We start from the raw sequence: 23284 nt of genomic DNA on the forward strand, positions 1-23284 counted from the left end.
CGCTCTAACACCCCATACGAACAAATTCATTAGGTAATTCGCCCGTCCGATGAAGATATATATATTTTTTTTTTTTGGCCATTGGTCTACCTTTACCTTAGTTGCATAGACCTGGCAACCCTGGTCCCACCGCAAGACTCTCGCCTCACTTTCTCTTTCTCTCTCTCTATCAGGACAGTGGGCTGCACAGCTTTCACTACTTAAACAGCTTAGTACTTTTAATCATTAAAAGCTGCATCATTGTTTCAACAAACTGGTGAAAATGAAACATCTCCTTATTTTGCCCTTATTACTCTGGTGTTTCGACCATGGTAAGATATTTACGCGTATATAATGTCTCTTCCGGTCTAATTTTGCCTACTGCGCAGTTATGTTTTTAGTCAATAACAGTCCCAGACGTAGGTGGTATGCTTCGTGTGACACAACAGAACCTGACAGATGTAGGTTTGTCAGCGTGGAATGTGTTTTGACTGGGAACTAAACTCGAAAGAATTGTTGTTACCAAGTTAACCAACTTTACCTAAGTAGGCCTATTGTGTTTTAACATGGCCTGAGGTTTTACTAAGCTCTAAACAAACGCCACAGTCTAACCATACCCATAAAACCGTGCAAATATGTTGGTATCCGTATCCCGATAGGTATAATATATATTCAGAAGAACACCGGACGTGAACGTGACGCAGTTTAATATCAGCTAGTCTCTTCGACATAAATGCATTTATCATTTGTATATCAGAGTAGTTTTTTGTTTGTTTGTTTTTGCTATGTTTTTTTTTTTTTTTTTTGGCTTGCTTGACCATGATGCAAATGTTAAAATCTCGCTATTTTGACGAATGTGACGCAGTTATGCAATTTCAGTCAAGGCCTACGAGCCGAGGCCATAACTTCGAAAATATTGTCCATGTATTGTTTACATAAGTCCACGTAAATGAGATTTGATGAGATTTGATAACGAATATAATAGTAACGTGGCATCATAGCCCGAATAAATGGTGCACAAACTGAGCAAAAGTAAATTTTGAATTCGAGTCGCTTTTGGATAACTTCTTCCACAACAGTCTAAATGAAAAACATGTGGCAGACTGAATGACATGACATCGTCATATGCAGTTTTATTCAAATTTTAATAAAATTCAAGTACAATGTAAAAATATTTTATGGGTAATACTTATGGGTAAAATTTATTCAATTGAATTTTAAAATTCTTGGTTGTGAGAATGCACAGCTAATACATAAACTTAGTTTACAGCCCTTTGCAGAATATGCGAAATATAAATAATGTAATGTAAATAACAAAAATAAGAGAGATGATAATGTCACTGTGATTTGGAGATCCATTTTTTTTTCACACTGATGCAACTGGGGGACTATTACAAAAGGTGAAAAATTTGGTGATGTTCAAGAAGGGAAACTGCATTATTTTGACTTGGGTAAAGTTGGTTTTATATTCGCACATTCGGACATCCGTATTCAATAGCCTTGTTAATCACACTACATTGGACATTCAGTGGACATTCACAAGTAAATATGCCATTAAAACAATACTTGCCTATTTTGATCGACTGTGAAAAATGTAAGTTGACAATCGTTGGTTGTCAATATCATGTCGCTGCTTAAAATTCGCAAACATTAATTTATTGCACATTTATTGGAAAGTCTGAATTTATCAGAGGTCCGAATGTGCGAATATAAAACCAACTTTACCCAAGTATTATTTTGATCATATAAGATCACTTTTTTATAGTATAGTACTGCCCTTCAAGAGCTACATAATAGATTTAAATGTTTTCCAAAAGACAAAATTAGGACAATTTACCCAAATCATCAAATTCAAAAAGGCAAAAAACAAAACAAAACAAAAAAACATGTTAACTGCAGTTTCCCATTTGTATAATTTAGTTTGGCTCATAATTATCTGTTCATTTTTTTCTTCAGGAGTGTCTGGTGTTGATAGAGAAGAAGTGTTTGTGATGGAGGGAGATTCAGTCACTCTAAACACTGGTGTTCAAACAAACCAACAAGAAAAGATTAGATGGTATTTTAATGACATTCTCATCGCTCAAATCAATAGAGATCAGAGTAAGGCCTGTACAGATGTTCAGTGTAATGAAGGAACTGAGAGATTCAGAGACAGACTGAAGCTGGATCATCAGACTGGATCTCTGACCATCACGAACATCAGAAACACAGACTCTGGAGAATATAAACTGAAGATCATCACCAGCAGCAGCGACAGTGAAAAGATCTTCAGTGTTACTGTCCGTGGTGAGTCATTATGTTTAAAAGCAAGTCTTGTCCATTTAAATCATATTATTGTGTTCAGTGATTTTTGCAGTGACATTCAGTTTTCTTTGTATTACATTATTTAGTACATTATTTCATATGCTGTAGATCTTTTCAAAACCACATTTGACTACAGTTATAAAATGGATAATTCTGGTCTTTGATTATGATTGGCTGAGCCATGTTCAGAGCTTTTGTAAAATATTCTATAAACATACATGTGACCATGGTGCTTTCTATAAATTTTAGTATCTCTATATAATATTCAAGTAATTTTATGTAGACAATGTGAAGTTCACTTGACAACCATATGCTGATTTCCTATAAGGGCTGTGCTAAAAAGGTTGTTAGAAACAAGAAATATGTAAGCATAAGCTTAATTTGTACTAATATTTGGATCAGACTTCAGCATCAGTTCTCAACAAACACAAACAACAGCACAGTAAGAATACTGTCATTGCCTCTGTTTGAACCAGCTGAAGTAGTGAGTCATCTTCATAGTTTATTTTTTTCAGTAATATAAGTACAATTAATTTCTTTGCTCTCAGATTGTGATTTATTCATTATAGAACACAATTTCCCAGCCAAGCAATCCTCCTTGTCATTGAAACATTAAAATGTAGTTTGTTGTGGAAAAAAATATTTTGTCCATGACATTATTTACAATATCTGTGAGGTTCAAACAGCAGGAGTGTATATATATATATATATATATATATATATATATATATATATATATATATATATATATATATATATAAAAACACTTATATATAATTTTTTTTTTTTAAACATGACATTGTACATTTAATATGGAAGAAACTATAGCAACTTAAATGAAATTTAAAATAAAAAATAAATCACGCAATACTCCACTAATAATGAGTAATATTCATTATGAATTATAATACTTGTGTGAAAGCACAGATAAGGGAAAGGAGGCAAAATATGCATCAGATGTGGGCTACATGAATGTTTGTCTGATGAGCGAATGTGTAAATCGATGTTCTTCAACCATTTGTTTGCTTGTGTTACATTATGAATCCAGACATACTGTATTTCTCTACTCACAATCTTTATTATCTGTGGAAAAACATTTTCACAGCTCTTTCATGTTGTATAATTAATTGTTCATTTCTTTTTTATGTGTGCCTGGTGTTGATATAGATAGAGTATTGGTGATGGAGGGAGATGCAGTCATTCTAAATGCTAATGTTAAAACAAACCAACAAGAGAACATTAAATGGTATTTTAATGACATTCGCATCGCTCAACTCAATGGAGATCAGAGTAAGAGCTGTACAGATGTTCAGTGTAATGAAGGTACTGAGAGATTCAGAGACAGACTGAAGCTGGATCATCAGACTGGATCTCTGACCATCACTAACATCACAAACATAGACTCTGGAGAATATAAACTGAAGATCATCAGCAGTGACAGTGAAAAAAGCTTCATTGTTACTGTTCAAGGTGAGTCATTATGCTTAAAAGAAAGTCTTGTACATTTAAATCACATCATTAATATATATATTTTTTGTCTTGTTTTGTTTTTTGCAGTGACATTCTGAGGTTTTTTTAATGTTTACTTTTATTTACCTTTTGATTTGCATAGTTTAAATTATTTTTTTTTCTCTCCAAAAACTTACTGTTGAATTTGTAACCTTAAAGGGGGGTACCACGCACAGTTTCTGCCAATCTCGTGTTAATCTTGAGTACCTATAGTAGTAGTGCATCCTTCATATTTCCAAAAAGTCTTTAGTTTAATCATATTTCTAAAAGATATATACACTGTACTGAGTATTTACGAAAACAGCCGAGTGCCTGGAGGCATGTCGTTGTGAGCGGAGATACAGTGATGAGCTATCACGTGTATGCGCAGCTTTTGTGTAGAGATCATCTACAAGCTATCACTGGTCAGCTAAACAACTGTATTTAAACATACACAATACACCATCGCATTAGCCCTGGATAACTTTTGAATCACTATAATGAATATAACGTATAATGAATGATGAATAATGAATTCATGAATTCACTACGTTCATATTGTTTACATTATATGCACTCAGGTGCCTATTGCCAACAAAACAGACATTTGATGCAGTTTTACTCTCCATCTGTGGTTCCGACTCATGACTGGGATCATTATCGCTGTGACCCTCCATCTTTCAGTTTCAAATGATCTGTAAATCCAGTGCTGAACTGGGCCTTCTTTATGAAACCATAAGCGCTGATCCTGAGGGCTCGAGTAGCCATGGAAAAACATGAGATATTCTCCATTCATTTTAACCAATAAAGTGATTGATACTATCAGTTTCTATGGTTATTTTAATAACAAATGTCAAGAGCGCATCAATGTATTACGTGAGAACAAAACTCTCAGCTACTCTTAACGCTGGGTTCTTTGGGAAGCAAGGTTATCTTTCCCTCACAACCAAAAACACTTCTTTGGTGACATTGTTGATTTTGTGCAGTCCTGTGACCTGTGCTGACGACTTCCGTAAATCCGAACGCGCATTGATGGGCGTGCTCTTGCTCTCTCGCTCGGTCGACGTGTGCGCGCGCCCTTCCGGGAGATGTGCCCGTACAAGGAATTCCGCCCTCATTGATGTCACTCAGGACCACGCTTGACAGCCGACCCCTGTGGCGATTTGGAAGATAATTTTTTGGAACAGAAATACTCAAACTCACTTTGGCCATGTTTAGCATGAGAATCCAACTCTTTAACAGTGTAAATAAGTCAGAATACATGAAATAGCATTATACCCCCCTTTGACTACAAATTTAGTTATGATGTAAAACATTTCATTTTTCCAGTGGTGAGTTTTTTTCAGTTTTGTTCTGATGAAGATGTCAGTTTCTCACAATGACATCTTAGATCACCCTTCTATTATCTGTTTAATAGTGTTTTTTTTTTAGTTCACCAGCGATCCAAAACACAGATGATTTCATGTAAAATTTATTCATAATCACAAAAAAAGGATAAATATTGCTTTTCAGACTGAAGGTCAAAGAGAATGTTTTATTGCTTTAATAAGCACAGTTCTCTCATGTTGTGTGTCTTTCCACCAAAAAAAGATCCTCCAGATTCTGTTGGTTTGTGTTTTAGGTGTTTCTCCTGCTGAACGAGATGAAGTGAAGAGAAAGTCAGTGAAGGAGGGAGAATGTGTCACTTTAGAGACTCCTGTAGGAACAAACCAATTTGATGTGATGGCATTATATTTTAATGGCATTCTCATTGCTGAAATCACTGGAGATCAGGGTAGGATCTCTACAGATGTTCAGTGTGATGAGAGATTCAGAGACAGACTGAAGCTGGATCATCAGACTGGATTTCTGAACATCACAAACACCAGAAACACAGATGAAGGATTTTATGAACTAGAGATCAACAACAGCAGATTCAGCATCATTAGGAGCTTCAGTGTTTCTATCACTGGTGAATAATTTGAAATACTTAATATCCACTCAGTAAAGTCCACAATGTAAATATAAGTCAGTTTTCCTTTGAACAACTGTATCCTGTTGAGTTCACAAGGGTAATGCTGGTTTAGCTCTTGTTGCTCAAACATCCACTAGATGGCACCATTTATCAATTATCAATAAATCAATTTAATTCGACTTTCTACTGACAGTAGAAGTCAAAACTATTGGTAGATCTGATTATCAGTTGATCTGTAGTAATAATGGTTAATCTGTCTTTATCTGTTCCAGAGTCAGGTCTAGGTCCAGGTGCTGTAGCAGGAATAGCTGTTGGCATTATTGCGTTTGTGGCAGCAGCTGTGGGTGTGATGATTTACATTCTCTACAAGAGAACTGAAGAAAGTCAAAATGGCAAGTTATGCATACAGCATATTGTGCAACGTGAATATATTTATTGTGCAACAATAATCTTAAAAAAAATATGGATTTATATTTTAACTGACCAGAGTAAGAGTTTATAATTTTTGTTTAAACAGGAGCCAGTGTGCAGAATGGTGATCATAATCAGGTGAGATACTATATGCACTGAGTCTGACAAAAACCTCACTGAATTTACTACAGATTTAGATTTGTGGGTTCAGAAATCATTTCATAGAAACACCAAGAATAACTGAATTATTTGAAAGAGAACTCTTGTGCTGTTTTACCTGAAAAACCGTTAGTGATGAATATGGGTTTACATTTAACATATATAAAAAGGAGAAACACATTTAGGTGTATGTGAAACTGAATCATAAATCCTGATCATTTGTTTTTTCTTTCTTTCAGGGTGATACAGAGATTCCACTGACCAGCAGGACACGCATTCATGCAGCAAGCACTTCATTGTCGAATTCTTCTAATGGGGTACACCATTCTGAGGCTGATTCTCCATTAATGACTAATGGGACAAAATAGTAATAATATTTATTTTTTTAAGAGAAACTATGAAATTATGAAAAAAGGGAGTGAGATCAGCTGAAATTCTCATGGAGAAAAAGTGTCACTATACCAAAATATCAGTAGTCAGTGACATCTCACTGGTAACTGCACATTACCAGAAGTAAAGCCAGGAGGAGAAAGTCACCACGATAAAATGTTTTTTTTTTGTCTTGATGACACTAAAACGAATGCTGACAAATACTGTTAAGAGAGATTTTAGGCTAATATTTAGTAGATCTCATCAATGACTAGTTCATAAGACATAAATAAACATAAAAGTGTTTGTAAGACATATGTAAACATACACATCACGCATTGTGCATGTCTACAAGGGATTTTTGAAAATGACTGAGAAGATAGATGCCAAGTGTTTTTACAGTACCCCTCGCAATCTGATGTAAATTTAAATTTGATTGATTGAGGTGTTTACATTAAGGCTTTTCAATCAATTTGAGCCATCAGTCCGATTACTAACATAGTTTGGGTGCATGTAAACCTGATCTTGACATATCAGATGTTTTGTTAACATCCATTTATATCTGATTGTGGACAAATATTTTTTTCAGGATGGGCATATTACTGGCCATATGTGCATATGAGACAGGCAGCTCCTAATTTTAGTCTGTAGTGTAGTACCGATACTGTAGAATGTTAATGTTACATCTTTGCAATTTTCACATTAACATCTTGACAGCACTACAGAGGAACATCAGTGTTGAAAATAATGTATAAAATAATACTTGAACAAACTTTAAATCTCAGGAACTTAACATGTAATAACTGCACTGAAAGACACTGTGGATAGAAGTAGAAACAAAATGCTAAATACATGTTTTATAATGTATTGTTATATGTAATATTCTAACTGTTACAGGAACCACCTGTTACCATCTGTGCCATGGCATTAGCCATCTGAATTGTCTTCTGATAAAAACAGATTTATTTATTATAGATTTCAGATATTTGATACTTTCACTCAGTGTCTTAATTGTTGAAATGTGCAGAAGTGAATGTATTTCTTGTAATTTGTTGTAACAAAAGTGTTATAAAGTGTAAAATTCTGCTTTTTGTGAGATGATTAGGTTGTTTAATTGCCAAGTTTATGCATTTCTTGTGAGGAGGAAGAAGGAGACCTGTGGGACATAAAGGTAAAAATTAACTACTTCACATTATCTGTCTGTTTTTGTCCCTTTTGTGTCTGTTTTGGCTCTCAAGGCACGTTAAGGTATATTCTTTAATTAATGTGTAATTTTATATCATCTAATTGTGCTTTTCTATTGTGTTTGTATTGTAGAATGTTATCACTTTGTAATGGAAATGTGCATCTGTACTTAAACAGGTAAAGCATGTCTGACCCCAGTTTAAATATCTGTTTGTCAATAGAAAACGTGCCTAATTTTGCAAATCTAATTCTAATTTTGTTTCTTAGATTGTTTACAGTCTCCCGTTCAAAGAGCTTATCAACTGCCTACTGAACACTTACTGTACATGTTCCTGCTCAGAACAACAACAGGATGTGGAAATGTTACTGTGGTGCCTTTTTGTATTAGAGCTGACATAATATAGCCAGTATAGTCTGTAACATGACCTAAGATTCAATAATTGTGTGCCTTGAGCAGAATGTCTTTAGACTGATTCTTAGTTTTTGTATTAGTAACTTTGCATTAGCCAAGGAAAAGGTTGAGGCTATGAACACTATTTAGTTTTTTACAATGGAAAGGAACTTGAAAAGGCATGTTCATTTGTAGATGCCATTAAACAGACTTGACTTGTAATGGCTGGAATCTGAATTTGTCATAACTTTAGAATTTTTAACCAAGTAAAAACTTAATCGATTTAAAATCCCTTCAACTGCATGCTAGTCATACAGACACACCAGTGACACACACAAACTGACAACAACCACATGTTTGTCTTGCTCAAGATGCTTCAGCACTGTGCAAACTTATCGGCGTATGACCTCAAAGTACCACAAGAGCGATTCAAAAGCAGAGTCGAATGCTCTCCAATCACATTCACTGTACTTTGTTGCCATACGCTGATCGGTCTGCGCAATGTCGATGCATCTCAAACAAGCCTACCCTGCATCCCAATGTACATACTATCTGCCCTAAATGGTATATGTCTTACAAAAAAGAACTGCAGTATAATTAAGCACAACCATGTAATTAAGTATAATCACAGTACAACTGCAGTACATTGAAGTTCAACAGCAGTAAAATGAAGTACAACTGAAGGTTTGCAATATAATTAAGTATAAATACAGTAGGCTATAACTTCAGTTCAGTGATACTGAAATGCCTGTATAAACCTACCACTCATACTACATTACTGCAGCTGTGTTTACAGTACTACTGTGCAGCAAGTAAAAGCTGTGGACCACTACCAGACACAGCAATCGAGGAAACAATAGAGGTGAGTGTTTGAGCGCAGGTTTCTTGAATAGGAGATTGTGGAAGATCAGAGGAGTATAACAGGAGATCGCTTGAGCACAGGGATGAATACTTTAAATACATTTAGTCTCTCAGCCTGTTATTTAAAGTTTAAAGAAAAGTAAAATAACATTTATTGTTGCATTGCAGTTTGAGATATTAACTGTTGTTTTGTTCCTTAATTCATTATATTGCAGATGTGTGAAAATAAACTTAATATTCTGTGATATACTATATAGTTGTACAGCATTTTATTAGTATTGCACATAGTAATGTAATTGTACTTTAGTATTTGTATAGTTTTGTATTCTGTATTGCAGTACTACCACAGCAGTATTGCATTATTATTTTAGTACATCTGTATTGCAGTAATACTGCAGTTGTACTCCAGTAAAAATTCATTTTTTGTGTGTCCAAAAAACTGTATTTTTCTATATGTAACAAAAACTAGTATTCTAAAAAACCGCTGTAATCTTTTGTAAGGAATAACTAATGTCACATACTAAGGTACGCATAGTTACATATCTATTGTGGTAATTTGCAGGCCATGTCAAAAAAATTTTGGTCTAGATAAATAGCTGTATTCTGTACGTTTGACTCGTCAAGTCACCTTTATTTATATAGCGCTTTTTACAATGCAGATTGTGTCAGAAGTAGCTTAAGTGATAGAGGGAACATACTTTTTTAAAATATTGTGATTGTCCAGCTTAAGTAAGTTCAGTATTGATTCATTCTATTGTAAAAATCATTAGTTATTAATTTAGTTCATTTATCAGAGCAGTTTCCAGAGTCACTGTTCAAAGAGCTCAACAACTCCCTACTGAACACTGAACGATTCCTGCTTAGAACAATAGTTATAATTATGGTGACTATTTTTGCAATGTAAGTTTTATACATTTCAATATCAAAGCTGAAGTACTGTAATAGGCTTAAAGGTGCCCTAGAATTAAATATTGAATTTATCTTGGCATAGTTGAATAACAAGAGTTCAGTACATGGAAAAGACACACTTGAGTTTCAAACTCCATTGTTTCCTTCTTATATAAATCTCATTTGTTTAAAAGACCTCCGAAGAACAGGCGAATCTCACCAACTGTTATGTAACAGTCGGGATCATTAATATGTACACCCCCAGTATTTGCATATGCCATGGCATGAGCCATAGCCCTCAGCTGAGCAGTTATAGTGCACACCACCTTAAATATTTTCCTGGCTAGTATACACCTGGTATTGGTATTAACCTATTATTATTATTATTATTATTATTATTATTTATAAAGATGTAAGTTTTTTCCCCCCAGAAGAATATTGCCCTGATGTCAGTGAAGAACGATGCTCATTGCATTGAGAGTTTGTGGTTACATTTACCAGCAGGTCCATGAAGGATAAAGATTTTAATCTGTTGCACTTTGAGATGCTCCTCTCCCTCACTTCTTCCTAAACAAAATGGTTTAATGAACAGATATGTGATTGTAAAGAAAATGTAGAACATGTTTTAATTAAATGTGGACAATTTAAAGAATGTATTATTAAATTAGGGAGAGAGTGGGATATTAAAGGTATTTTAGGCATAGAAATTTCTCAAAGTGAAGTTGTTGAAGCATTAATGAAAATCATGCAAGAAACTGCTATAGTTTTAAGAATTTAAAAAATATTAATGAATCAATGATTTTACACACTCCAATATAGTAGGTGGCGGTATGGACCTTTAACGCTGGTCTGTAATCCGCCATAAAAATTAAGAGGTAGAAGAAACTATATACCGTTATTGTGGTTATTTGCCCACTTTCACTTGCTGTCGACGAGGAAAGAACTTAAAATGTCTCGTGTATAAAAATCTGCATTGATTGATTTTATTCAGAGAAATAATGAAATTGAAGCTTTTCATTTGTTTTTCCTCATTGCTCTGGTGTTTACTCGATCATGGTAAGATATTTAGGTTTATGCCTATATCTCTCTTCTTGCTGACGCAGTTGTTTTCTATCTACTCAAGTGCTAAATAGGCTGTTTGATAGAAATGCATTGTGTAGTTTGCAGTGTGTGTTTTTATTTGAGCAGTGTTAGACATTTAGGTTTGTCTCTTTGTCTCTATACCGCGTGGTTGCTGAGTGGGCTGACATTTTTGACACACCCGCCAAACAAGAGAAAACGAATCTCAAGCCCCATTGCACAGAAACGTCGTTCAACACGGAAATCGTAGCAAAACGTTGCGCACCGGTTTTGAGCATTTTTTTTATTATTATTTTTTTTTCTTTAAATGAAACTTTCAAAATTACAGAATTCAATAGCAACACAATTCCACACATTTCCACATTTTTAAATGAAAGAACAATAGTTAAAATAAAAAAACAAAACAAAAAAGAATAAAATTAAAAAGGGCATCACAAATATACAGTTCGTTGGGCTTTTCGGTTTTTTGAAAACTTTATAGATTCTAAATAATCTTTAAAGACTGTTTGAAAATGGGCAAAATTGGTTTTCGAGTTATTCCATTTAGATTGATGAATGAAAAATTTTCCTAATAACAAAAACAAATCGACAATACATATTATTCTTTTGGAAAAGTCATATTCATGTGAATGAAGTAAAACAGAGGACAAATTTAAGACTAGGTTGAAATTCATTTTAACACTTAGAATTTGAACTTGGGTTCTTCTCGAAACGTAGCCTACATCACGTCCGGGCGACGTAAAAAAAAAAAAAAAAGCGACAACAAAGAAGCCTCCACTCAAAAAAACAAAAAAAAAAAAACAATATTTGTTTTGATTTGTTTTAAAACGGCATTTAAAAAGAATATACCATTATACAGCGAGTAGTTTTAAATTATTATGTATTTTACATGAGTGCCTAAATTAATTAATATACCTTGAATACGTTGTTAGTTGCTGTGGATAAAAGTGCAAAATGCATAATATGTAAATGAAAACATGTAATTTATGTGGGAGATTTAAACTAAAATGTCAATATATGGTAAAAACATGTCATATCTGAATGTGGTAGAAAGTAGCACAATTTTAATAAAATACAAAAATAAAAATATTTTGTCGGTAATGTTTTAATAATTACAATGGGAAATATTCATTATAAAGTTGAATATGAGTAGATCTTTGCAGATTATGCAAAATGTTATTATAAAATAAGTGGGATCATATTATGATAAAATATTATTGTGACTGGCTGTTGTAAATCATTTTTTTTCACACTGGTGGTATTTGAGGGACTCAAACTATCACAAAAGGTGAAAACATTCACTGATGCTCATCAACACAAAGACTGTATGTAGAAGCAAATTAACTCTAGAAAACAGGCACCTCAAATTAGCCCTGTAAGGCTAAACACCAATAAAGGAAATCTGGGCTATCATCCTGTTTTCTTAACTTTTACAAGTTTGCAACAAAAACCAAGACATATCCAACCTTTTGGACTACGGATCAGACCACATTTATGCATATTGGAACAAACATACTCCCTTAAAATCCCCCCTTTGAGATTCAAAAAAACAAAAATAATTCTAGATTTTACAAGAAACAAAAAATCTGAAACACACCCAAATAACTTTCAACAAAAACTCTTCTACATCAGAGAAATGTTTCCATCACATATCCCTTAATATACTGACAGATCAAAATCTGAGGACTGTCTGTGTATCATCTGCATTTGTAATCAACCATCAAAAAAGAGGAACATCCATCTCTATCTCTAAACATAGCTCAATTTTTACAGCAGAAGCAATGCTATGATTTTTGGCATCAGATTACATAAAGATTATGCAACTGAGATTTCTTATAATTACAGATTCAAAGTCATGTCTCCAAGAAATGATATACCATAAAAATGATCACCCAACACTTGTAATGATTTTTTTATAAACTGCTTGAACTAGAGGGTCATCAATTTAATATCTGGTTTTGTTGGGTACCTTTAGTTAACTTTGAAAATGCAGATGAAAAAAACCAAGGATTGTAGCTGCTTGCAGTACTAAACATTCTTTAGTTGTCTTGACACATTTTAAGTTAAAAGACTACCTGTACACATTAGATGAACACACATTTTTAAGATGACTTATTTTTATTTTTATTTTTATTTTGTTCAAGTTTGCTCAACTTTTTTAGTTGTCTTAAGAAGTTTTAAGTTCAAAATATTACCTGGTACTCATTAGATGAGCAAAAGTATTTAAGTTGAGTATTTAAGTTTTTAACTGGAGGGAAATAGTTGAGTTAACTTAAGTTTAGTGCGATAAGTTGCCTTATTTTAAGTTTTTTTTTCCAGTGCACTGTGGAATCAAAGGAAATGAGGGAAGCAGACTCTACTGCAAAAGAGCTTGGTTGGGGAGTAGCGGAATACATGTAACGGCGTTAAATTATCAAGACACAAAAATCCAGTAACTAATTTGTTACAGTTACGTCGATAAACGTAGTAATTAGATTACAGTTACATTTTGAAAAAAAAGGGGGGATACTATCAGGATTACAATCGTTTCATAATATAATCGTTTCATTTGCCATAATAACACATATTAATTATACAGTATTTCCTAGTTCTGTTGCCAGTGATGACTTACATGGGCCACCTACTGGTGCATGCGCATATAACACCCGTCTACAATCTCCTCAGACGCAGATTGAATCACTGCTGCTACTTGAAACGATCTGTGGGGAAACCAGTTTCAATTAATGGAAATTTTGCTGCTATCTTGTTTTCAAAGCAATCAACATGGTTGTACAGTGCAAACTCTGCCTTCCAGCTAAAACACTTTCTTTATCAAAGGGCCAAACAATAATCTGTAATACCATAAGCTACTGTAGCCACTAGATGTCTGAATAGCCCTTTACATAATATATTCAGGGCTGTGTATTCCCAAGCTGTGGAAAGAGACATGATTGCTTAGTTTTTAAAAGTAACCAAAATGCTAAACATTAAAATGAAAGCAGAACAAACATAAACAGAAATGTTTGATCCAAACTTGTTCAGTTTGGTCATGATCTGATGTGACTTTTATATTTTTAAACAACAACAACGATAATAATATTGCAATAGATAATTTATCAGATTTGTAAAATATTTTTATTGTTGTTCAATGTGTGTTTGTGTACGTGAACTTGAAGTAATCCAAAAGTAATATAGAAGTGAATACTTGGATTACGTTGCTGAATACTTTTTAAAAAAATTTGTAACTTTAATGGAATACATTTTTAAAGCCTGCAAAAGAGGCATTATCAGCAGACGTCAAAATTAGTACAGTACCTCCTATGGATCTACAACCAATAATTAATTTATATGTATTAAAAACAAATGGCAAACAGAATATGATTTATATACTATGAACAAACTTCATGAAATCAACCACAAGGTTGGAAGAAGTAGTTTCTATCAAATCTCAAACTGATGGGACCAGATTGTTTATACCCACTGCAGAATAGGTCATTCCAGGATATCACACACACATTTTTAATACAAAATGTTCTTTCTGTCACAGAAAGTTTTATTAGATTGTGCTGGTTTTAACCCTGTAAGAAACTTTTTTTTTTTTATTATTATTATTCAGTTAACTCTTTTGAAGAAGTTTTTTTAACAGAGTTAAACCAAATAGCCCATATTTTTAGAGTTTTGGCAAAAATACTTATATTATTATAAATATAACTATTATAATTATTATTAAACATCTGATACAGTTTTACCATAAAAGTTTCTCGCATGAAAATAGCCTCAGAATGAGAATGCAATCTGGCATGGCATTAAAAACAAACAATTAAACAAGGAAACGCATAAAACATATAACCATATAATATATTTACATGTTTACTACAATACAAAATAAGATGATTTACCCAGATAATTCAATTCAGAAATGCTCTTCATGCATTTTGCAAATTTCCTTTTCCTTGAGCGTGTAATCCAGGGGCGGAGCAAGGTTGTGGCTTCTGGTGCTCCAGCTCCGCCAATTTTTTCGAAAGCCCTCAATCCTTTAGGCTTCTTAAAGGATTAGTTCACTTTCAAATAAAAATTTCCTGATAATTTACTCACCCCCATGTCATCCAAGATGTTCATCTCTGTCTTTCTTCAGTCGAAAAGAAATTAAAGGTGCCCTAGAATGTTTTTTCACAAGATGTAATATAAGTCTAAGGTGTCTCCTGAATGTGTCTGTGAAGTTTCAGCTCAAAATACCCCATAGATTTTTTTTTAATTAATTTTTTTAACTGCCTATTTTGGGGCATCATTAACTATGCACCGATTCAGGGGCTACGGCCCCTTTAAATCTCGTGCTCACTGCCCTCTGAGCTCGCGACTATAATATACAGTAGGGCTGGGCGATATATCGAATGCTTTTGTCACGCGCATCTCGTCAGTAAAGCCGGTTCCCTGATTACTGCTAAATCGTCATCACCTGCTTTCAAATGAAGCGGCATTTAATAGACAGAGCCGTAGTTCACTGATAAGCCACGCAATATCGCGTTCAATATCGACGGCGATTCATATCGATATTGAACGCGATATTGCGTGGCTTATCAGTGAACTACGCCTCTGTCTATTAAATGCCGCTTCATTTGAAAGCAGGTGATGACGATTTAGCAGTAATCAGGGAACCGGCTTTACTGATGAAATGCGCGTGACAAAAGCATTCGATATATCGCCCAGCCCTAATATACAGTGCATAAACAAAATCAACACAGCTAATATAACCCTCAAATGGATCTTTACAAGATCTTCATCATGCATGCTGCTGCATGCTTCGGATCATGTGAGTATAGTATTTATTTGGATATTTACATTTGAGTCTGAATGAGTTTGAGGATGCTCACATATGCAAATATTGGGGTCATACATATTAATGATCCCGACTGTTACATAACAGTCAGTATTATGTTGAGATTCGATGTTCTTCGGAGGTCTTTTAAACAAATGAGATTTATATAAGGAGGAAACAATGAGTTTGAGACTCAATGTATGTCTTTTCCATGTACTGAACTCTTGTTATGCCAAGGTAAATTCAATTTTTGATTCTAGGGCACCTTTAAGGTTTTATATGAAAACATTCCAGGATTTTTCTCCATATAGTGGACTTCAATGGAGCCCAAACGGTTGAAGGTCAAATTTACAGTTTCATTGCAGCTTAGAAGGGCTTTTTTTGACCTTCAACCGTTTGGAGGCCATTGAAGTCCACGATATGGAGAATAATCCTGGAATGTTTTCATCAAAAACCTTTTTATTTTTTTCAACTGAAAAAAGAAGGACATGGACATCTTGGATGACATAGGGGTGAGTAAATTATCAGGAAAAAGTTATTTGAAAGTTAACTAATCCTTTAATAGTGTTGTCAAAAATAAAATAATCAATACATATCAACTGAAATATTTGAAACGGTTCAATACCGCTTTTCTGCATTATCAATACACTGATATCAGATCTCTTTTCTCTCTGACAGCGAGTTCACGCACACAGCAGTCCTGCATAGATTCAAGCATTTTTGAGATATTCAACTACCTACACTTTGGCGGACCACCATAGTCTTTATAAAAATGTCCCTAATGTTGTTCTGCACCATTGCTTTGGCAAAGTATCTGTCAAATTTAGTAAAAATGAAAGTACGATAAGGCTTTGTGCACCCTTATCAAATCACATTTGAGACCTCAAAAGTATATAGTCTGATTGTGCTGCGTGTTTCAAAGAGAAGTGAAACACACTGTTTTACAATTGTAAAACTAATCCATAAGAATTGAGCGGTTTAGTCCAAAAATTCTGAAGAGACTCGATCGCTTCATATGATGAACAGATTTAGACCTCTAAAGGCTAGCAATTTAGGCTACTGTACATGTGTGCCTGTGGAGTTTTGTGTGTCATAATTCTGTGAGGAATATCTCGTGATCAATGCAATGGACTCATTTTAATCATGAGAATCAGCTGTAAAAATTATATGATGTTTCATTAACAAAATTCGGGAGGAGCACTTTCAAATGATCCTTTCAATCATCACGTCATTCCAACCAGCTGTCAGCAATCAGTAATCAACATGTCTACCCAATCAGCATAAGTGGAGACCATTATAAATACGCAGTCGACTCACCCATGTTCCTCGTCAGTTTTTCAGCATCCCTCCACCACCCCATCTCCTCACACTCGCATGGTTATCTTCCTAACCGAATCTCACACTCGCATGGTTATCTTAACCAGGATACGGGGGGAGTGTTCTGGGTTCGGGCCAAATACCAAGCTCGGAGCCCTCTCCTCGGACAGCAAGCCAATTATGCATACTATTTATTTTTCTGACTTATTTGCAAGTGTGAACTCATGAAGTGCCATTTTCCACAATTGAAGCATGTTTTGTGAAGATGTATGAAAACGTAAACATTTTAATCAAAGCCCAAAAATGACATGAAAATGACTATGACACATAGTACAAAAATGTATTTCATGAATTATGAAACATTTTTTTTATTTATCAACAAATAACTTTACTAACGCTTTACTAGGAGTTTATCGAATTGGCTGCATTAATTATAAAGTTCAGACTCTATTTTTTTTTTCAGTTTTTTTTTTTTTTTGGTCTTTTGTTTTTTGTGCATCAGAGACAAAGGCACATTTGAATACTAGCACATTTAACAGTCATTGCGATGGTTAAAGAATGCGTAATGTTCAGAAGCCGCACACCACCAACAGCATCTTTGCACTCAGACTGTGATTTCTGAACACAATTTCAATAGCTAAGCAATTTATTAAAATGTAGCTTGTCATTGTAAAAATATTCCAAAAACAGTGTGTCCATTTATATTTATTGCTAAAATTTGGCATGAAACAGAAGTTGTGATTTGTCTTTTCTTTCCTATTATGACGTCTATCAGAGTGAAATGGCATCTGGACAAAAACAAAAGTAGGGCAGGGCTTGGTTTTGTCCATGACATGTTATTTGTGTGGGAGATTAAAACAACTGCATAAATAATATTTTGTAGAAAAAAACATGACATTGTCTAAATCTGAATGTGGTGAATAATAATTTTTATAAAGAAGAAAGTAAAAATGAACAGTATTCATCTGTTTAATATTAATAACGGGTAATATTCATTATGATTTTGAGTATGAGAATAATTGTGTAAATGCACAGATAGGGAGGGGGCGAAATATGAATCAGATGTGGGCTGCATGTACATCTTTCTGATGAGTGAATGTGTGAATCAATGATGTTCTTCTGCTGTTTGCACGTTACCTTATGAATCCAGACATATTTCTCTACTCAATCTTTATGATCTGTAGAAAAACATTTTCACTGCACTTTCCTGTTGTGTGTTTTTCATTGGCTTATAATTAACTGCTCATTTCTTCATGTGTGTCTGGTGTTGATTCAGGTGGAGTGTTTGTGATGGAGGAAGATTCAGTCACTCTACACACTGGTGTTGAAATGAACCAAGAAGACAGAATTAGATGGTATTTTAATGACACTCTCATCGCTCAAATCAATGGAAAAAGTGAAACATGTACAGATGTTCAGTGTGATAAAAGTAATGAGAGATTCAGAGGCAGACTGAAGCTGGATCATCAGACTGGATCTCTGACCATCATGAACATCACAAACACACACACTGGAGATTATGATCTGAAGATCATCAGCAGCGGCAGCAGTGGCAGTGAACAGGTCTTCAGTGTTATCGTCATTGGTGAGTCATTATGTTTAAAAACAAATCTTGTACATTTAAACCACATCAAAAATGTTTATTGAATTATTTTGCATTGACATTCAGAGTTTTTTTTTTTCTTTACCTGTAAAAACATTATTTTTCTCATCATTTAACAGTACTACAATGCCTGTTTTCACCCTGTGTGGATGCTCTGTGTTAGTTTCCGTTTCATTTAAAGTTGCCTTCCAAAAAGCGCAGTTTGCTCTGATTGGTCAGTCGCCCCAGTGTGTTGTGATTGGTCTAGTGCTTACTTGGAGCATATAACCATCAAAGTATTAGCTGCGGAGGCTTCATGAGATGCTGTAAACACAACTGTAGCTACTCTGAGTCCAATAATGACTGTTAAGAAGAACGAGCTGATCAACCTGATCTACCTTTGCAAACATGACTTGTGCATTATGTTTCACAGTGGTGATTCTTTATTTTATACCTCCTTACATTTTGGATTTAATGTTATAACTTTGCCATTCATAACATCTGACCTGCATTGGTAAAAAAAACATTTGTTTGAAAAAACATTGATGTTGAGGTTGTATGGCTGAGAAGTGTCCTAAGTTAGGAACGTAGAAGAGGGAGATTTAGACTTGGGGTGGAAAAAACAGTTTCTCTTGGACATGGCTAACATGCTACTAAATCAACCCTTTATTCTACATATGCCTTGGATGGAAATTGTTTAAATTAGGAATATTTGCTCCTGGAAGAAAACTCAAGACTGCAATGGAGGAGTTTGAGGGAGTTCAGGAATAGTGACACTGATATAGAGAATAACTCCCGCTGGAGGGACTTTGCAGAGCTTTTTCTTCCTCAAACAGCAACATTACACACTAAAGAAAGATGAACATGAAAAAAAAGCATGATTTGTCCTCTTTAAACACATTTTGCTCTTCTGTTGGTTAGTTGTTTTATCTTTCAGTTGTTTTCTCAACAGTTTCTCATCATTTTCCCCCAGCAATCAAAATACAGAGGTTTTGATGTAAAAGCCTGTATTGTATAAAGCACTGTATAAATAATGCATGTTTTATTTTTTTCATATCCACAGTTCTTATGTTATGTGTCTGTCCCCCCAAACATCCTCCAAGCATCTATTGGTTTGTGTTTCAGGTGTTTCTGCTGCTGAACGAAATAAAATGAAGAGAAAGTCTGTAGAGGAAGGAGAATCTGTCACTTTTGATCCTGGTGTAGGAAGAAAATCAAACGATTTGATGTGGGATTTTAAAGACACTCTCATTGCTGAAATCACTGGAGATCAGAGTAAGGTCTGTACAGATGTTCAGTGTGATGAGAGATTCAGAGACAGACTGAAGCTGGATCATCAGACTGGATCTCTGACCATCACAAACACCAGAAACACAGACTCTGGAGAATATAAACTGAAGATCAACAGCAGCAGATTCAGCATCATTAGGAGCTTCAGTGTTAATGTCACTGGTGAGTGTCATTGAGTCATTCAGTTCATTTTCACTTGAGTAGATTTAGAAAACAGTTTGAAATAGTTCTCTCAGTAAATGTTTTCATTTCAGATAATCTCTATCAACTTATGCACATCAAAGTGACAGACAGTTTTCACAGTTTTGGTCATTGCAAGTTTTACAATTTTGAAGTCTATTGTTACTAATAAAGAAAAATGTGCAATATTAGTCAACTTTTATGTGAATCCGCTGTTTTCGCTGCTGTTGCACAAAAGCCCACCAGATAAATAATAAATCAATATCATAGAACTTTTTACTGAAAATAGAAATATGTAAATGTCATTCAGAAGTATTGGTAGAGTTTATTATTAGTTGATCTCTAGTAATAATGACTGTCTGTGTTCAGCTGTTCCAGGTTCAGGTCTGTCTCCAGGTGCTGTTGCAGGAATAGTTGTTGTTCTTCTTCTTCTTCTGCTGCTGCTCATTGCTGTTGGTGTGATTTACAGGAGATCTAGGGAACAAGGCAAGTATAGCATACAGCTGAAAAAAATAGATAAATATGAGATTTATTGTGCAAAAATAAAAATATGTAAAAGTATGTATTTTTATTCTAATTGACCAAAGGAAGAGTTTGTTGTTATTGTTCAAACAGAAAACAGGACAGCTATTCAGGTGAGATACTGTGAGCTCTGAATCTGTCTGTCTGCAATGAAACATATTTTTACAGCACTATCAGCTTCGAGTGAAACTAAACAAGCCAATGGAATTGGCACGCGATGTTTGCATAATGCGCACTGCCCCCGTCAGGTGGGTATAAATACAGAAGCAGATGCGATCACACTCTGTTTTTCGCTGAGAAGACAACCTGAGTCTGCACTACAGCGAAGACACAGAAACTGTGATGACGGGACGTATGTCTCCATTCCCTCCTTCAGGGAATGAGGGTTACATACATAAAAGGGAAGACACTGGCTCACCGTGGGGAGTTTGACCATGGAAAATATGCATATGGGACCACTCACATGGAGGGGGTCACAACATATGGCACCCAGCCAAACCTCAACGTCAGATACAGAGATTTGGCCTGGCATCAGACACTCCGCAATGTCTGAGCTGCAAGGGGAGGCGGAGGAACTTGACAGTGTTCGCCAAGTGGGCCCAGGGGGTGGGAATGGCATTGCAAGCTGACACTCGAATTGGTTCTTCGCGTTTCTGGAAGCAAGCATGCGGGAAGATACCGGTTTCACACAAAGGCTATAGAATCTAACAAACATGTTGGGTGTCGCCCAACCCGCAGCTCTAAAGATATCTGTCAGCGAGGCGTCATGCACCAGCGCCCAGGAAGAGGCAACTCCTCTGGTGGAGTGAGCTCTTAACCTGAGCGGGCAAGGCAGGCCTTGGGACTGAAAAGCCAAGGCGATGGCGGCCACTCTCCAGTTGGCCATCCTCTACTTGGAGACAGCCTTTCCCTTCTGTTGGCCTCCGTAACAGACAAAGAGCTGATCTGAGGTCCTGAAGCTACTGCCATCCACGTACAGGCGCAGAGTGCGGACGAGACGGAGCAAAGCCAGGGCTGGGTCTGCCTCCTCCGAAGGCAGCGCTTGCAGGTTTACAACCTGATCTCTGAAGGGAGTGGTAGTAACCTTGGGCACGTATCCGGGCCGGGGTCTCAAGATGGCGTGAGAGTCACCAGGCCCGAATTCCAGGCGCGATTCGTTGACCGGAAATGCGTGCAGGTCCCCTACCCTCTTAACCAAGGCCAATGCAACCAAGAGGATGGTTTTAAGTGACAGTACTTTTAACTCCACTGACTGCAAAGACTCGAAGGGATGACCCCAGAGAGATGTAAGTACCAGGGAGAGATCCCAAGAGGGTATCGAGGAAGGGTGAGGCGGATTCACTCCCCTCAGAAACCTGACAATCAGGTCGTGCTTCCCCAAAGACTTGCCATCAACTGCATCATGATGTGCGGCAATAGTGGCAACATACACCTTGAGGGTGGAGGGAGACAGCCTTTGCTCCAAGCCCTCTTGCAGGAAGGAAAGCACTGACCTGACCGAACATGATCGGGGGTCCTCTCGGTGAGAAGAACACCATTCGACGAACAGGTTCCACTTCAACGCATAGAGGCTCCTGGTAGAAGGAGCTCTAGCGGAAGTGATAGTGTCTACAACTGACTGGGGGAGATCACTTAGAACCTCTGTGTCCCGTCCAATGCAGATTTATTTTTACAGTCATCTTTGATCATATTTACCAAGGGTGCCAATAATTCTGACCAGCACTGTATATGTTAGCCTTAAGGTTATGAATAAGCTGCTGTGTTCTAAAACAATGACAAAATTCATATAAATTTTTGTACGTTTGATATTCATTCAAAACTTACAGCCTTTCACTTCCATTAAAATGGATCACGGATTTTCATGAAGTCACATCACACTTCAGCTTCTCATCAAATCTTCTGTCCAATCAAATGCTGTCTAGAAACTGAAGTCCCGCCTCTTCCTACACTCAAAATCAGTCATTTGTTCACACATTTACTAGTTTCTACATGGTGAATGGCACATAGTGCACTATATAAAGAATAGGGAATGATTCAGACGGTGTAAATATGCTTTCGTTTGAAGCGAATGAAGTCCATTTTCGCATTAGTGTCACATAGGATGATCTGCCATAACGCGTGCAGTCTGCTCCGGTCAAGAGACACGAGCGCACAGAGCGGATTATATGTGTGTGGCGAGTCGGCACAGACCACAAAAGGTATCAGAGCCATTTGAATTCTGCACAGAATGCTGTATATTAAAGCATATAAAGGACATTAGGAGGAAAAACGGTTAGAGATTAGAAGGCTATTTTAAAAAAGGGGCGAGGCTGTTCGATATATAACACTGTCTTTCTGTTTCAGTTGAAATTATGTCAACACATTGTCTTGGCTGCACATAAGTGTACTTTAACATAATGACTAAGGGTTTTCTTAAGCCCCTGTATGAGTTTGTGTTTCATTAAGAAATCATCACATAGAAACACTAATAATGATTGACTTGTTTAAGATAGCGCTACTCTTGTTCTGTTTGACTTCAGAATGTAGAAC

The 23284-nt window shown here is 35.7% G+C and overlaps 2 protein-coding genes across 3 annotated transcripts; both read left to right on the forward strand.

The window, feature by feature from the left end:
* Nucleotides 1-105: 105 nt before the first annotated feature.
* LOC137027968 (carcinoembryonic antigen-related cell adhesion molecule 1-like) lies at nucleotides 106-9362 on the forward strand. 2 transcript variants are annotated; one of them, XM_067396623.1, is made up of 9 exons: nucleotides 106-311; nucleotides 1936-2265; nucleotides 3451-3753; nucleotides 5393-5722; nucleotides 5998-6117; nucleotides 6243-6274; nucleotides 6535-7835; nucleotides 7982-8026; nucleotides 8117-9362. In XM_067396623.1, the coding sequence occupies exons 1-7, from the start codon at nucleotides 263-265 to the stop codon at nucleotides 6661-6663; spliced, it is 1293 nt and encodes a 430-aa protein (XP_067252724.1). In that variant the 5' UTR covers nucleotides 106-262; the 3' UTR covers nucleotides 6664-7835; nucleotides 7982-8026; nucleotides 8117-9362. The 2 variants fall into 2 exon arrangements, with proteins under 2 accessions (XP_067252724.1, XP_067252725.1); XM_067396624.1 differs by lacking the exon at nucleotides 106-311 and adding an exon at nucleotides 401-1379.
* Nucleotides 9363-10935: 1573 nt separating this feature from the next.
* Nucleotides 10936-23282, forward strand: LOC137027976 (uncharacterized). Its single transcript, XM_067396639.1, has 4 exons — nucleotides 10936-11045; nucleotides 18458-18766; nucleotides 19889-20215; nucleotides 20603-23282. Exons 1-4 carry the CDS (start codon nucleotides 10988-10990, stop codon nucleotides 20812-20814), a joined length of 906 nt encoding a protein of 301 aa, XP_067252740.1. The 5' UTR covers nucleotides 10936-10987; the 3' UTR covers nucleotides 20815-23282.
* Nucleotides 23283-23284: the final 2 nt, after the last annotated feature.

The sequence above is a fragment of the Chanodichthys erythropterus genome, chromosome 10 (assembly GCF_024489055.1).
Source record: "Chanodichthys erythropterus isolate Z2021 chromosome 10, ASM2448905v1, whole genome shotgun sequence".
In the NCBI taxonomy this organism is placed as follows: Eukaryota; Metazoa; Chordata; class Actinopteri; order Cypriniformes; family Xenocyprididae; genus Chanodichthys; species Chanodichthys erythropterus.

Coding starts and splice junctions, on each gene's coding strand:
- LOC137027976 (XM_067396639.1), top strand. CDS start 10,988: ATGAAATTGAAGCTTTTCATTTGTTTTTCCTCATTGCTCTGGTGTTTA. Junction 11,046..18,457: donor CTGGTGTTTACTCGATCATG/GTAAGATATTTA, acceptor GTGTTGATTCAG/GTGGAGTGTTTGTGATGGAG. Junction 20,216..20,602: donor CTTCAGTGTTAATGTCACTG/GTGAGTGTCATT, acceptor GTCTGTGTTCAG/CTGTTCCAGGTTCAGGTCTG.
- LOC137027968 (XM_067396623.1), top strand. CDS start 263: ATGAAACATCTCCTTATTTTGCCCTTATTACTCTGGTGTTTCGACCAT. Junction 2,266..3,450: donor CTTCAGTGTTACTGTCCGTG/GTGAGTCATTAT, acceptor GTGTTGATATAG/ATAGAGTATTGGTGATGGAG. Junction 5,723..5,997: donor CTTCAGTGTTTCTATCACTG/GTGAATAATTTG, acceptor TATCTGTTCCAG/AGTCAGGTCTAGGTCCAGGT.